At 36.1% G+C, this 13,947-nt stretch overlaps 1 protein-coding gene across 1 annotated transcript in view; it reads left to right on the forward strand.

The window, feature by feature from the left end:
- The window catches only part of MALRD1 (MAM and LDL receptor class A domain containing 1), a 286,614-nt gene that overhangs the window by 131,682 nt on the left and 140,985 nt on the right, over window positions 1–13,947 (forward strand). The window contains exon 27 of the mRNA XM_087760128.1: window positions 13,346–13,591. Coding sequence (XP_087616254.1) covers window positions 13,346–13,591 — 246 coding nt within the window. The remainder of the gene's footprint in view (window positions 1–13,345; window positions 13,592–13,947) is intronic.

A 13,947-nucleotide genomic window follows, 5' to 3' on the forward strand; every position in this document is an offset into this window, starting at 1 on the left:
CTGACAGGTAATACTATGGAAACTAATGCCTCCAGTATTACTGTGCAAAGGTTTCACAGCAGAGATTGAAGATGATGGCTGATACCAGGTCAGCATCAGAGGAAAATTTAAAAGGTCAGAATATTGCCTTCAAAATACTAGAAATTAAGAGATTAGAAATAATTCATATCTGTTATGGCAGAAGGCCTTCAAATATGCTTTCTTGTTTAGTCTGTGTTTACTTTGAAGATCTTTTATTTTTTTAAGGACTTTAGTGTGATTGAACTAATGATAGACTTTATTATTCTGTGTGTTTTATCTGGTACTGCCATTTTTTACAGACACCTAGTAAAAGATTTTTATCTTGATAAAAGTGTTTAAGAATTGGCTGCATAAAGCTTTATATATGACATCTTTACTTTGATGCTGTTACAGCTCAGCTTGAGGATATGTAAAGCATCATTTACATATTTTGTCAAAGACTAGAATGTGCCTTGTTTGACAGGAAGGTTTCCAAACTAATATTTGTATTAAATGTCATTCCATATGGTCTAATTAAGTTACAAGGTCTGCTGCTAGCACAACAATAGCCAAATGTCTGTCTTCTAACAGATGCCTTTGCAGTTGCGTAGGATATGATATTTTCCAGTTTTCTGTTTCTCATCTGTTTTATGGAGCTATTTGCAATTATATGGCATTGTAAGAAAAACCTGAATTGTTTTCCAAATAGATGAAGTAGTTTCCATAATTCTACTGCTCAGATTCTACATTTTTTTTTTATTCCAGATCTTTTCACTAGTTGAATGTGTGCTTACATTTGTAGAACAATATAGTTTATGGGCACATAGTTTGTTGAACATCATTTGGAGCACTTTGTGTAACTAGATAGAGAATGCACAAGCATTTAAAGATGTGATATCAAAAATTCTTTTATTAGCATGATGAAAACTGACTTGGGAAATTATTTTCTACAAAAAACAACATATTGTGTGCGGTCAATTTGGGGATGATGTGGTAAAACAAGGTGTTACATCGGAAGAAAATTGATACCAATTTCAGTGAATGAGACACAGAATATCAATGTATTTTTTTTCATAAGAGTAATCCTAGTTTTCTGAAAAGTTCTTATAACATATTTTCATGTTAAGTATGTAATAGCTAGCTAGAGAACTGAGTGAAACTGGAAGCTGAAACACTGGTTTTATACTGTGATAAATGATCATAGAATAATGACCAATACTGATTGAAAGATTAGTATCTGAATCTCTGTATTAATTAATCCAGGTTGTTTAACTAAAATATTTTGAGACACACAATTATTGTTACTATGCATACTTCATATAATTAACTAGTTAATTAAAACAGTTTAATTGTAAGCACTAGTTGTTTTTCTTTTCATGTGTACTGAAGTTCATAATGGAAATAACAAGATATGTTATCCTAGGGGGAAGGACAGCAGAGAGACAGGGTGAAAAAACATCATCTTTAAAATGTTATATTCTTCAGTTTTACATGAAAGAAGGTCATGCAAAACAAATGTTTAGCTAGAACAACTCTTTGTGTCTAAATTTGATGGAATAGTTTTCATTTACCAAATTTCTATTTTAATTATTTAAAAACAGAAATGTGGCATTCATCAACAGAAATGAACTGTGGCTATTTAATAGCCAATTATCAAGGAAAAATTAGCTATCTATTTCTTGAAGTTAAAAGGAACACAGCCAGTCCACCAGATCAGGAGTTATATCTACTCTGTCCCTCCCAGTGGAGCACATACTTTTGCTTCTCCCCTGCATATCTATTAAGGCTCTACAGAGGGATCTGGACAGGCTGGATTGATGGGCTGAGGCCAACTGTATGAGGTTCAACAAGGGTCAGTTCTGGGTCCTGCACTTGGGTCACAACAACCCCATGCAACGCTACAGGCTTGGGGAAGAGTGGCTGGAGAGCTGCTTGGCAGAAAAGGACCTGGGGGTGCTGGTTGACAGATGGCTGAATATGAGCCAGCAGTGTGCCCAGGTGGTCAAGAAGGCCAATAGCATCCTGACTTATATCAGAAATAGTATGGCCAGCAGGACTAGGGACATGATCGTCCTTCTGTACTCGGCACTGGTGAGGCCTCACCTCGAGTACTGTGTTCAGTTTTGGGCCTCTCACTACAAGAAGGACATTGAGGTGCTGAGGCATGTCCAAAGAAGGGCAATGAAGCAGGTAAAGGGTCTAGAGAACAAGTTTTATGAGGAGCTGCTGAGGGAGCTGGGGTTGTATAGTCTGGAGAAGAGGAGGCTGAGGGGAGACCTTATCACTCACTACAACTACCTGAAAAGAGGTTATAGCGAGGTGGGGGTTGGTCTCTTCTCCCAAATAATAAACAATAGGACAAGAGGAAATTACCTCAAGTTGCACCAAGGGAGGTTTAAGTTGGATATTAGGAAAAATTTCTTCACTAAAAGAGTAGTCAGGCACTGGAACAGGCTGCCCAGGGAAGTGGTTGAGTCTCCATCCCTTGAGGTATTTAAAAGACTTGTAGATGTGGTGCTTAGGGACATGGTTTAGTGGTGAACTTGGCAGTGTTAGGTTAATGGTTGGACTTGATGATCTTGAAGGTCTTTTCCAACCTAGATGATTCTATGATTCTATATATACAATCACTTGCACAGTCCTAAAGCAAATAATGACTTCTAATTCTCAAACTGTCTGAGACTATAAACTTGGGAAGCATGGCTGAAATATCTCTTCCTGTGATATTTTGACATTTTTCATGCTTCTGCAAAAAAACAGCACACACCTAAAGCCTCTGTGCAAGCAGAACGTCTGTTCTAAAGAAAATATTTCCCTACTGAGAAAATGCATAACAGCTACACTGGTCCCCTTTCAACTGACAATATCAATAGGAAGCTGTAATTATTCCATGATGATAAACTCAGGCATAATTTTGATCATATACTTTTAAGCCTACTACATTTTAGTGGGTTATATAAAACCTAATTAGGATAACAGATAACAAGTTACTTTGTCTAGTGATCAGGAATAAACAGTAGGTGACATAGCAAATCAAGATTCACTATCCAAGAGAGAAACTTTATTGTTATTCTTAACTTTTTTCCAATAGGACAACAAATCCTCAATAAATACTATCTCTAAGTGAAAATCTTGCCTCCCTTTTCATACAAAGAGGAAAAGATCCTTTCTATAGCAGAGCTATTGTTGTTCTGTTGTGCCAGGCAGGGACAGAGATGGATTCAAACACATCCTACAACTTACTCCCTTTGGAATCAATTTCTGTGAAGGATGCTTATGTGATTCTGTGTAGTGACTTTTAGGAAATGTACAGATGCATCCAAATGTAAATGCCCAAGAGGCTGACTTCCAAGTAGATGCTATACATTGGTCAAAAAGATATTCCAGTCGTGAAGCTAAAGTAGTAAGGCTGCTATAACCCAGCCTTACTACAATTCCTTCCTTCTGTCCCTGAAGAATAATCCAGGATTGAGACTCTGAGGTTTGAGAGAAGCTTTGCCTCTTAGTGGAGATAAAGAGCTCTAAGAGCTGAAATTGTTAATTTGAGAGTTTTGCTATCCAGGCCAGTATTTAGTATTCTAGTGCATACAAAACATGATCTACTGATTCATGAACTTGGAAAGACTCAGAGATGTATTTTAGATTTTAAAAAAATCTTTAATTTGGATGCCCAGCTTCATATTAGTGAGACCTACTTTGTCACAAAGCAGAAATGCCACAGAAAAGTCTTTCTCATGGTTTTATCACAGCCATAGATATAAAATTATTCTTCTGCATTTTGAAGTTGTCTAGTGTTATGCAGCTAGGCTTCAAAAGAAGACTGGTGTAAGAAAGTATTCAGCTTCTGTTGGGCTTTCAGATGAAGGTTTGGGCCAGGTAAATGTGAGGTTTTGAGTAGTATTGGGGTTTGGGTTTCAGATCTGTTTGTACTTTCTTCTGTGTTTCCCTTACCTTCCTTTCCGAGTGGAGGAAAGCTGAATGGCAGAGCTTGCATACAAATCAGTGTATCTGAACTGGTCATGAATAAATTTAGGCTAGATGCTAAAAGGGTCCCTTATCTGAAAAATGAAAAATAGCCTTTTGGTAGCAGCAATGGAGAAAGTTACTGATTATATTGAAGGCAGAGGAATTGCTTGAGGTTGCTGCCTTTCATAAAAGTGAACTAGACATAGTGATTTGAGCAATTTCTTGTAAAACTCAAGTTCATGTGAAGTGGGATAAAACAATTTCATCAGGGCTCTCTTTCTAACCATAAAATTTTCTGCTGTTTCCTTGTTCAGTCACTTGCTAAGCTTATGTGCTACTATTTTTTTACCTCAAAGACTGCTGCTAAACATGAACACATACTGACCTGACGTACAGTTAATAAAGTTATTATTGCTTTGGGGAATAAATGATTGTGCTGGATTGGGCTAACATTAAATGAGGATAATCAATAAAAAATGCTTTTGTCTTAATTGTTCATACTGGCTGGAAAAAAAAAAGGAACAGAACTACTTGATCACATTAGGAAATATTAACAGTAGAAGTGACATTAGAGCATACAGGTTCCAAATGCAATTGTTGTTACTTGCAGAATTTCACCCCAAACCACTTATGCTAACTTTATAGGTATATTTTTACCTTTTTCTTTCATTGTCTGAGAAAAAACATGACTGTAACACAGAGGAAAGGGAAAAGCTGACTATATTAGAAGCTATGTTTCTTTGAGATACTGAGTGATTAAAGAGTTTGTTGGTATCTTTCTCTTCCATCAAGCATAACGCATTTTTCATTTTCCTATTGATCTTTCCAGTGGAGGCTCAAAGGTGTGTGGAAGGCTGTTCAAGACATCAATAAAATCTTTCAATCATCATGTCCTCTTCAGCTCACTATAGCATTCTGTCTAATATAGATAAAAAGTTTTGTAATATTGTATGGTAAATACAGTAATCCTGAAACTTATTTATAGAATCACGAATCATAGAATGGTTTGGGTTGGAAGGCACATTAAAGATCATCTTGTTCCAAACCCCTGCCATGGTCAGGGACACCTTCCACTAGACCAGACTGCTCAAAGCCCCATCCAACCTGGCCTTGAACACTTCCAGGGATGGGGCATCCACAACTTCTCTGGGCAACCTGTTCCAGCACCTCACCATCCTCATAGTGAAGAATTCCTTCTGAGCAATGAGAGATGAAGGATTCATAGGAGTCATGAGATTCAATTTAATCAGTTTTGGACTTTTTTAGTTTCTCCTACGCCTGACTCTTACTCAAGTATTGCTAAAGAGTTTAAATATAGCTGTGTTTAAATGCTGTGATTGTTTATAGAAATTCTGCACAAACTATGTTTCTTGCAGCTCTTTCACACTTTCATCCCCTCTGTACATAACTGAGAATACTCCAGAGCAGTTTCCTTTGTAATTTACATTTGTATTGTTGAATATTAATACTGATTTAAGGGAATAGATTGACATTCATAAATGGTAGAGTTCCCCAACTGATAACAGATATACATCATTTGTTATCTTCGCCTTTGAATAGTGGACAATCTTATGCCAATTTAAAACCATTCCTGGACCACGTCATAGTGTCTAACTTGTCAAAGAAAATGCCAGATGCTGGAAGAGATATCTGAGGTCTTATGAACATATAATACAATCACTCAGTGACTATTTTGTACTTTTACTGCTTAAGCCATGTCTTTTTTCATGCCTTTATTTGCCAGAGAAAGGGTTTCTAGAAGTATTTTGGTTTATACTTCCAGCTGTGGAACCAGCATTTCTCAAGTTCTTGGCCTCCATGTCTACTGCCTTCCCTCACCTAGGTTAGATCTGGCCAGGAGGGTGTTCTGCCCTCTGATCTCAGCATCAGGGCTGTGACTGTAAATGAGAGCTGGTTGGTCAGGCTTTGAGTGGGATTTGAGGGAAGCATTTTCCACCTGTCACATTTACTGAGCACAGTCTGGCAGCTCTGGCAAGTTGTACAAAGGGGATTTAAAACTGCACTGCAGCTTGCCCTTCCACTGTGTGCTTCGGGCAACAACTTAAGAGTGTGGTGGAGAATGTGAAAGGAACATATATTCCAGTGCAGCCAGTGAAGATCTCTCCTCCTTCAGCCTGAGTTATAACATGATCAAATGCTTTTAGTTCATTGTCTACCCAGCTTTCCTTTGGTGTCCTTATAGAAAATCTCTTCTGATGTACTTCAGCTATTCAGAGTTCATGCACCCCATTTCTCTTGCTCAAACTGTTCTGATTTATGGGTTTCTGCTTTACTTCAAGCCATCTTTTAGATTCAATCTGCAGATTTTTCTCCCATCAGAAACTCAGGCAGTGAAACCGCTGACCAGAGTTTGCACTAGGCACCAGGAAATGCAAATGCCATACCTTCTTTCACCCTTCAAACAATCAGATAGCAACTGGATCATTAAACTGGACATCACAACTAAATGACTTTGGGCTCTAAGGTAGAGATGTCATCAGCTATGCATCAGTCCAGGCTTTGATAAAAACACTGTAACATTTAGCTGCTCAGGCAACATTTCAATGTACAGTTATACAATGCATTTTAGTTGAGCTGTTGAATTGTACCTCTAAAGGGCATGGTACAATTTGGAATCAAGCCTGGAGATCTTCAGAAGGCAGCTTGACTGGCTTCCTTCCAGATCTGCTGCACCAAGATATTCTCACATGGCACAGGGTCTGTATGACTGCCTCCTATGGTGGAGAAAGCTGGAGGTGCAAGACTTAAACCTTTTAAAGGTTTAAACCTTTTGACCTAAAATTGCATACCACTACTACTAAAAGTGACAAATGAAAGAAAAAAAAAGATTTTTAAAAATATTTGGCATATTTTTAGGATTGTTGATTTCATAACTAAGAAACATTTTTTCTTTCTGTGTCTTTGCTAAGGAGTTCAGGCAGTGAATATTCAGGTGGTTTTTTGTTTGGTTTTTTTTTGAGCTGGAGCAAGGCAAACCAAAATTTTATTTCATTTCATTTTATTTTATTTACTAAGAGTAAACTCACGTGAGTGAGTTAAGCTTTTCAGTTTAGTTAGTATTTAATCTAATTTAAACCATTGTTTCTGAAAAAGCTTTGCTTAAAAACTAGATGTGGATTCCTTTTTGTCTTAGTATTTCTTTGTCCACCCTCAAGAAGACAGGTTCTAAATTTCAACTTGGGTTTGGAAAGGGAAGATTGTATATAACAATTCATAAATCCCTGTTCCCATTATCCATATGTCCTGTTACAGCAGTTTTGCTTGTCTGTCCATTTCTTTAGATTGGAGACTTAAACCATCTGATTAGCACTGAAATAATCGTTATAATATGTGTTGTATCTTCTTTCAGTTTTCTGGCAGGGAACAAAACAGTCTTAAGACTATTGCAATAGAAGGAGTATCTGTCAATGAATCCAGGTCTAGGTCTCTTATTCAGCATGGGGATTTCCCAGCTGAAGAGATTAACTGAAAATTTCCTTTTAAGCTGACCTGCTAGCAAGTTTTATAGAATAGGTGTAGAATTACTCAAGCAACACTGGAAAGTATGCACTATTTCTATTATTGACAGTATTAGTATACCAGTACTGTAACAGTGGAGGAGTTAAAAAGACCTAGAAAGACCTTCTTTAGTCAAAACCTGCTGTTTCATTTCTTTTGAGTGAATGCACATTCACATGCACCTAAGCACTTGAGACTGAAGCTTTTATTCTTTATAATTTTTTTTTTAGAGTTCCCCTGTCCTGTCTATAGTATATCCAATAAACTCAGTATGGAGGGGCACTGAGTACCCATCTTGCCTTCAGCTCTTCTTATTCTTGAGAATTTCTGTAACCTTAAATACAGCAAAGCAGAACATTAGGGCACACTGAATGAGTCACAGATTGGATATGTCTTAAAGTGTATTGAATGACTGATAAATGACCATCCTTTTCTAATGAGAAATAATAAAGTGCCAGCAAACTGAAAAAAGAAGATACTTCAATGCTCTGTCACAAATAGAGACAATAATGTTGAACAGTGGTAGGCTACCTTGCTGTTTATGTTTTTGATTCTTAATGGTTCTGAGGATGAATATTACTGGATCTGATTACTGGAATGGAATTTCTGGAAAGGAATTAGTGGAAAGCTCTTTCTCATGGCAGAAACTTAGAAGGTTAAGAGTTTCTTCTCAAAGTCCCTTTTGAAAATGAACTCAAGCTGTTGTTTTTACACTTTGGGTTGCTCAGAATGCAAATCAATATGTCAAGGTTCTTGAGAGGCTTACAAAACCAAAAATTCAAATGTTTGCACTCGATCGTAGAAAAAACAGACTATTTACAAAGAAAGAGCTGATAATGTATAGCAGTTTTTAAGTCGTCTTTTTTTTCCAGTGCTTCAACTTCGAAAGTCTTTAAAAAATCTTGTAATTTCCAAAGCTTTGCTTTTGAAATGAGATGCATTTTTCATGTTCCTATACTGACAAGTCATTATTACTATGCATCATCAACTGTGATGAAAGCACTTTACTCTGTGTCCTTGGGTTATACTGGTGAGATATTAGAGGAAAGATGTTCTTGTTAACAATTTTTTTTTTTTTTTAGGACACATACAATTCAGTCATACAGTAATGTCAACTCAGAGGAAGAATGATAATGGAGTAATTCTTTCAGGGAAAAACTCAGAGATCTAAATTATCTAGAAAGTCCCTATCCCTGGGATGTCAAACTCAGTCTGCTGATTAATTACTCTGACCTCTATACCAGATTATGGTTCGACAGGAACTCTAGATTTGATTTAGGAACAGGTATACTTCTAGCTATGTGAATGTAAATAAAATCTTTTGAACATATTTGGAAGCAGATCTAGCTTTTCAAGCCTACTGGTGTGTTATTCTGATGCTTCTGAGAATTGTAAACTATCCCATTCTTTGAATTTGGATTTTGGTTTGGAAAGCATAGATGATACCATTAAATACAAGAAGTTTAAGAAGCACAAGTTTAACAACTTTTGGAATATCCTTATCACCGATCTGTTTCCTGTGGTTCTAAAACACAAGTTAGCTTGCTGGTGGTTTTAAAGCAATGCTGATATAAAATAAGAACTAAAAAAAAAAAAAAAAGTTTAAATTATGAGAATTAGATGTTAAATGCTTGTGAGTAGAGTCATAAATAGTGTAATCCCATATACAACCATAGTTTTGCAATTTTCTAGGAGTTCTGATCTTTTTTATCAGTTAAATTGTCATACTTAATTTATTTCCAAAAAACAAAGAAATTTAAAGGACCAACTTCAAGAAGATCAGAATCTCACAGAAAAATCTGAAATTTTCATCTCTATTTTGTAGCTACTATAGGCATGGATAAATATTTAGTTTATCTATTATAAATTCTCATGATTATATGAGCAAATTAAGGTCCCCAACTGCATTTTGATTTTTAAAACCAAAAGGCACTACTATTAACATGTAATTTAACCTCCTGTATAATACTAACCAGGTTTTCATCTATAGTCTTCCTTGATTTATCAAATAATTTTTAGTTAAACTAAAGCATATCTCTCGGGAAAAAAATCAGTCTTTATTTAAAGCCCTTAGGTGATGGAGGATTTATCACAGTCCTTGGTTACCTGTTCAATGCTTAATTACTCAATCATTTTATTTTAATTCAAACTTCAATTTTCTAGCAATGGATCTTGCAATGTTGGAGTTTTTTCTACTAGATTAGAGCTTACTGCTATCAGTGTTTGTCTTCTTACAGGTAATTACAGAACATGATCCAGCTCTTTCTTAAGCTTCTCTCTGATAAATTACATTAATTGAGCTCCATTTGGTCACTCAATGTAAATGTGTAATCAGACAATTCCTTTAGGAATCTTTCATGGTCATTCCAAGCAAATATGACACAATTTGTTTTCATCAATACTGAGTGAAAATGAAATGATCGCATACTCAGATATGAGTGCAAACACCTTGTGAGAACTTGTAATGGATTTTAATGGTAAAGTAATGAGTGGCCTTAAAAAAAAAAAAAAAAAGAATAGCTATTACCTGCATAAAAGGAAGGATGAGGGATAAAAACATTCTGAAATAAAAGGCAACCTAAATATTGTGGAGGAAGCAAACAATTGATAAAGAATTTGGGTGATAAAAAAATTAACTTTAAGTATAAGGTGTTCCTGAACAGAGATGTAGGAAGATCATCTGAAGATATTAAGACCTTTTAAGTGATAGCAGAAAAAAACAAGTCCTTCTCAAATAGCTCCATCTGCTAAAGTAAAAGAAAAGAATAAATAAAATGGTGTTTGTGCATCAGTTTATCATACATTAATGAAATTCATTTATTTTAGAGGATTTAAAATTTTATTTTAATTTCTTTCCAGAGAGAAGCTAAACAAGCAATAAAGCTATTACTATGATATAGAGTAATATAAATATTAGCTACTTCATAGAAAAGTCTTGTTGTGACACAGGCTATGGTTTCCAAGATTAAGGAATAATTTTTTCCCCTCTGGAATTGCTTCTTTGAGAACACAACCATTCTTGACAGAGTTTGAAGTTTACATGAATAACACATGTAGATGCTGTTTCTTAATATGAATGTCTTTTCTGTAATTTATTGCTGTTCTGTCTCAATGCTGGCACCTATATAACATGTTATCTTTATTACTATTCAAAGTTCATTGATGTAGAAGATAAGTTACATTTCAGTTCTGCTCGTAAGATTATTTTCTCTCTTGATGTTTGCAGGAGTGTGGTTTTTTTTCAAAATATATTTAAGAGAAATACCTTTATAAAATAAAGGTGATTAGTCCTTGTCCTAATTACATATTTTAAAATATAAATGTTCCATCTGTTGATTTTGCTCAGGGTATATAGAACAAGGGGATTATTAACTGGTGCAGCTGTTTTCCTCTGTTGTGTAAATCCTCCTCAATTCAGAGATTATTGATCTGAAAGACACTAACAGCTCCTTTGGGTCCACTGCAGCTTAGTGTGTTGATGCAGTTACCACATAGGGCAAAATGTCTACATCCTAATAATCTTTAAGAAACGCTGCTTGGAGGAAAAAAAAACTGAACCTTGCTAAGGAGGAGTTCCTTTCAATTAAATATCCGTATTATACCCACAAGCATCTATATAACCAAGTGTTTGGATTGTTAGGATTGAGAAAAAGTAGAGAGGAAAAAAAGAGAGCTCAAAAAACCTCTTATAGGTTTAGAGGGGTTTTTTGCAGTTATAAAGCCTTAGAAATATGTCATTTAGAGAGAAGGCATACTATGGAAGTACATCCAGAAACAAGTCACGTTACAGACTCAATTAGACAGTGTAATATCATTCATTACACATGGTTGAAAAGATTCATTCATGCCAGGATTCAAGATGGATTTTTTTGTTTTTCCTCAGAAAACAAAGACTACCACTTTTCAACTCCACTTTTTTTCAACCTCAAAATGCAATAGTTATTGCAATTATTGATCGTGATGAACAGCAAGGAAAAGTATTCCCAAGCACAGACTTCATCCTGAAATTTAAATTCCTAGTTTGCTGACAAAATATTTTTTTCCCTTAAATTCTTAGTGCAATCACATAAAAGGAATGTAGGGTTATAACTAGCTCCTATGAATAGATGCCATTTAAATTTGGCAGCAATTTTCTAATAAATCTCTGTTGCCCTTTGGGAAACAACACAGATGATTGAAATTCTGAAGCAGATTGATAGAGAAGTTTCTGATGGACTCCAGCTGTCTCGCAGGTTGTAATAAATAGATACTGACTGATACATTGATACAATTACTCCATTCTTTTGACCAGGACCATTTTCAGAGAGTGTGTACTAATAAAAATCACACTGATGCTTTCATAAACTTGTGACTGTGAACTTCAAGCAGGTCTTTTTCTTCTAGTCAGAGCTTACCCATTTTCCTTGTCTCCAGCTCTGGAGAACTTTGCCTGATGTTCTTGACTTTCTAAGTCATTATCAGACTTTTGTTCTGACTTGCTTCTTTCTGTTCAGGACTTCTTCCTCCTTTCTCTGAGCAACTGCTAAAAGCCAAATCATACACAGTCTTCTAGAGCAAACATGATACATACTTTTGTTACTAAGCAGTCAGAAATTAGAAATGAATAATTTCCCTGGAAAGCTTGCTAGATATCTCTATGGTATTCCAATATTTTTATTTATTTATTTATTTTTAATAAGTATGTGTTAGGAGGACTTTTTACTTAAAAAGAGGGGTTAATGTTTGTTTTCTTTAGCTTTAGTGATTCAAGGCTGGTTTTCACTTTATCCAAAGCCTACAGCAACGCTTTTTCACTTAGTTTGGGGCATTTGTAATTTAGAGTCTGGCATAAACAAAGTCCTAGGGATGGAGGTTGCCAACACACCAACTGAATACCCCATCTCTTATTTTCTTTTTGTTAATAAATCTGTTATTCTGACCTCTTAGTAAAATCCAGCCTTGTGAATTTCCAGTGAATTTCATTTAGCTCCATCAAGTCCTTCTTTAAATTAAGGTAGTGGTAATGGAAACATGTTTTTAGTACCATGTCATTTTCAAATTCTTCCCATACTTGTACAACTTTCTTATGTGCACATATTTTATTTTTTTGTCTGATGAGCTAATATAGTGATACTCCTACTTTAAATAAAATTATGCTTGTGCATTTATTTCTGGTAGAGCAGAATGGAAGAAGGAAATAAGGGGGAGTCCATTTCAGAATTTTGTGTCTCCCTTCCTGATTAAAGAATGTATCGATGGGGCTGCTTTTTATCCAGAGCCCTGCAGAAACTTATCTGAAGTGAAAACATGAAGCTTGGAAATGGATCCTGTGAAATAAGTCCTACAACTTTTAGGCTGTACAATAGCAGAATTATCCCTCAATAATGCCAGGAATACTGCACAAAAAGGACAGCATCACCCCACTGAACTCGTCTGCAAAGAAAAAAAAAGCAACCCATTAAAAGGCAAACCTCTGTAGTTAAAATAGAAAAGCTTTTTCTTCCGAATTGAGGCTGCTAAACTGAGCTCAACTTTGCAGCTAAAATGAAATGGTTTAATCCTACACCACATGAAAGGAGAATGTCAGCAATTAAGTCAGACTAGAAAGCTTTGTTAGTGAAGGAATGCCTGGCTGGAACTTGCCCTCAAAGGCTTTACAAGGGAAACAGTCATTTATTTAGGCAATCTCTTGACAAAATACAAAAGAAATAAACTGATAATGGATTGGCACTTCGGGGGAACCAAAGGCTTTTAATAAAACTGTTCTGGGCCACCCTCCTCCTCCTAAATATCAAACTCTCTGAAATGTAACCTTCCAGTAACCTTGCTAGGATGCATGGCAGTGTGATTCACCGGGACACCCCCATTCTTCTCTTTTCAGGCTCCTGTTCACATGGCTATTGGCAATGTCAGAACGGCAAGTGTTACAGACCAGAACAAAGCTGTGATTTTGAAGACAACTGTGGGGATAATACAGATGAGAGTGAATGTGGAACTTCCTGCACCTTTGAGAACGGCAGATGTGGCTGGCAAAATTCCCTGGCGGACAATTTTAACTGGGTGCTAGGGGTCAGCTTGCCTCAAAGTCTCAGACCTCCCGGGGACCACACGCTTTGCAATAGAACTGGTATGTTGTCAGTTCACAAACAAGATGTAATTGTCTTCATGGAGCTTCTCATACCTCCCTTCACAGGAAGCAGGGAGGTTCTAACATGTCGAAGCAGGGTGTCATTTTTAATGAATTAAATGTGTAACAATATCAAAATATTAATTACTGTTGTAAAATGACTTTAAATTAGGAAAAATTGATTCTTAGTTGTTTCTCCTTTAAGTATTGTTGTATGAGTCACGCAAGGTAATTTGTTACTTGTCGGGAGAGAGGCATGTGATTTGGCTGCAGCTTACAAGGGTGAGTTAGCTCAGGTCTGAGATCCACTGGGTCTCACTCCTCCAGAGCTTGAGCTCATTTCCAGGAAGCTTAAA

This window comes from Nipponia nippon, unplaced genomic scaffold (assembly GCF_047370975.1).
Source record: "Nipponia nippon isolate SJK-2023a ecotype South Korea unplaced genomic scaffold, ASM4737097v1 scaffold_1, whole genome shotgun sequence".
Taxonomy (NCBI): Eukaryota; Metazoa; Chordata; class Aves; order Pelecaniformes; family Threskiornithidae; genus Nipponia; species Nipponia nippon.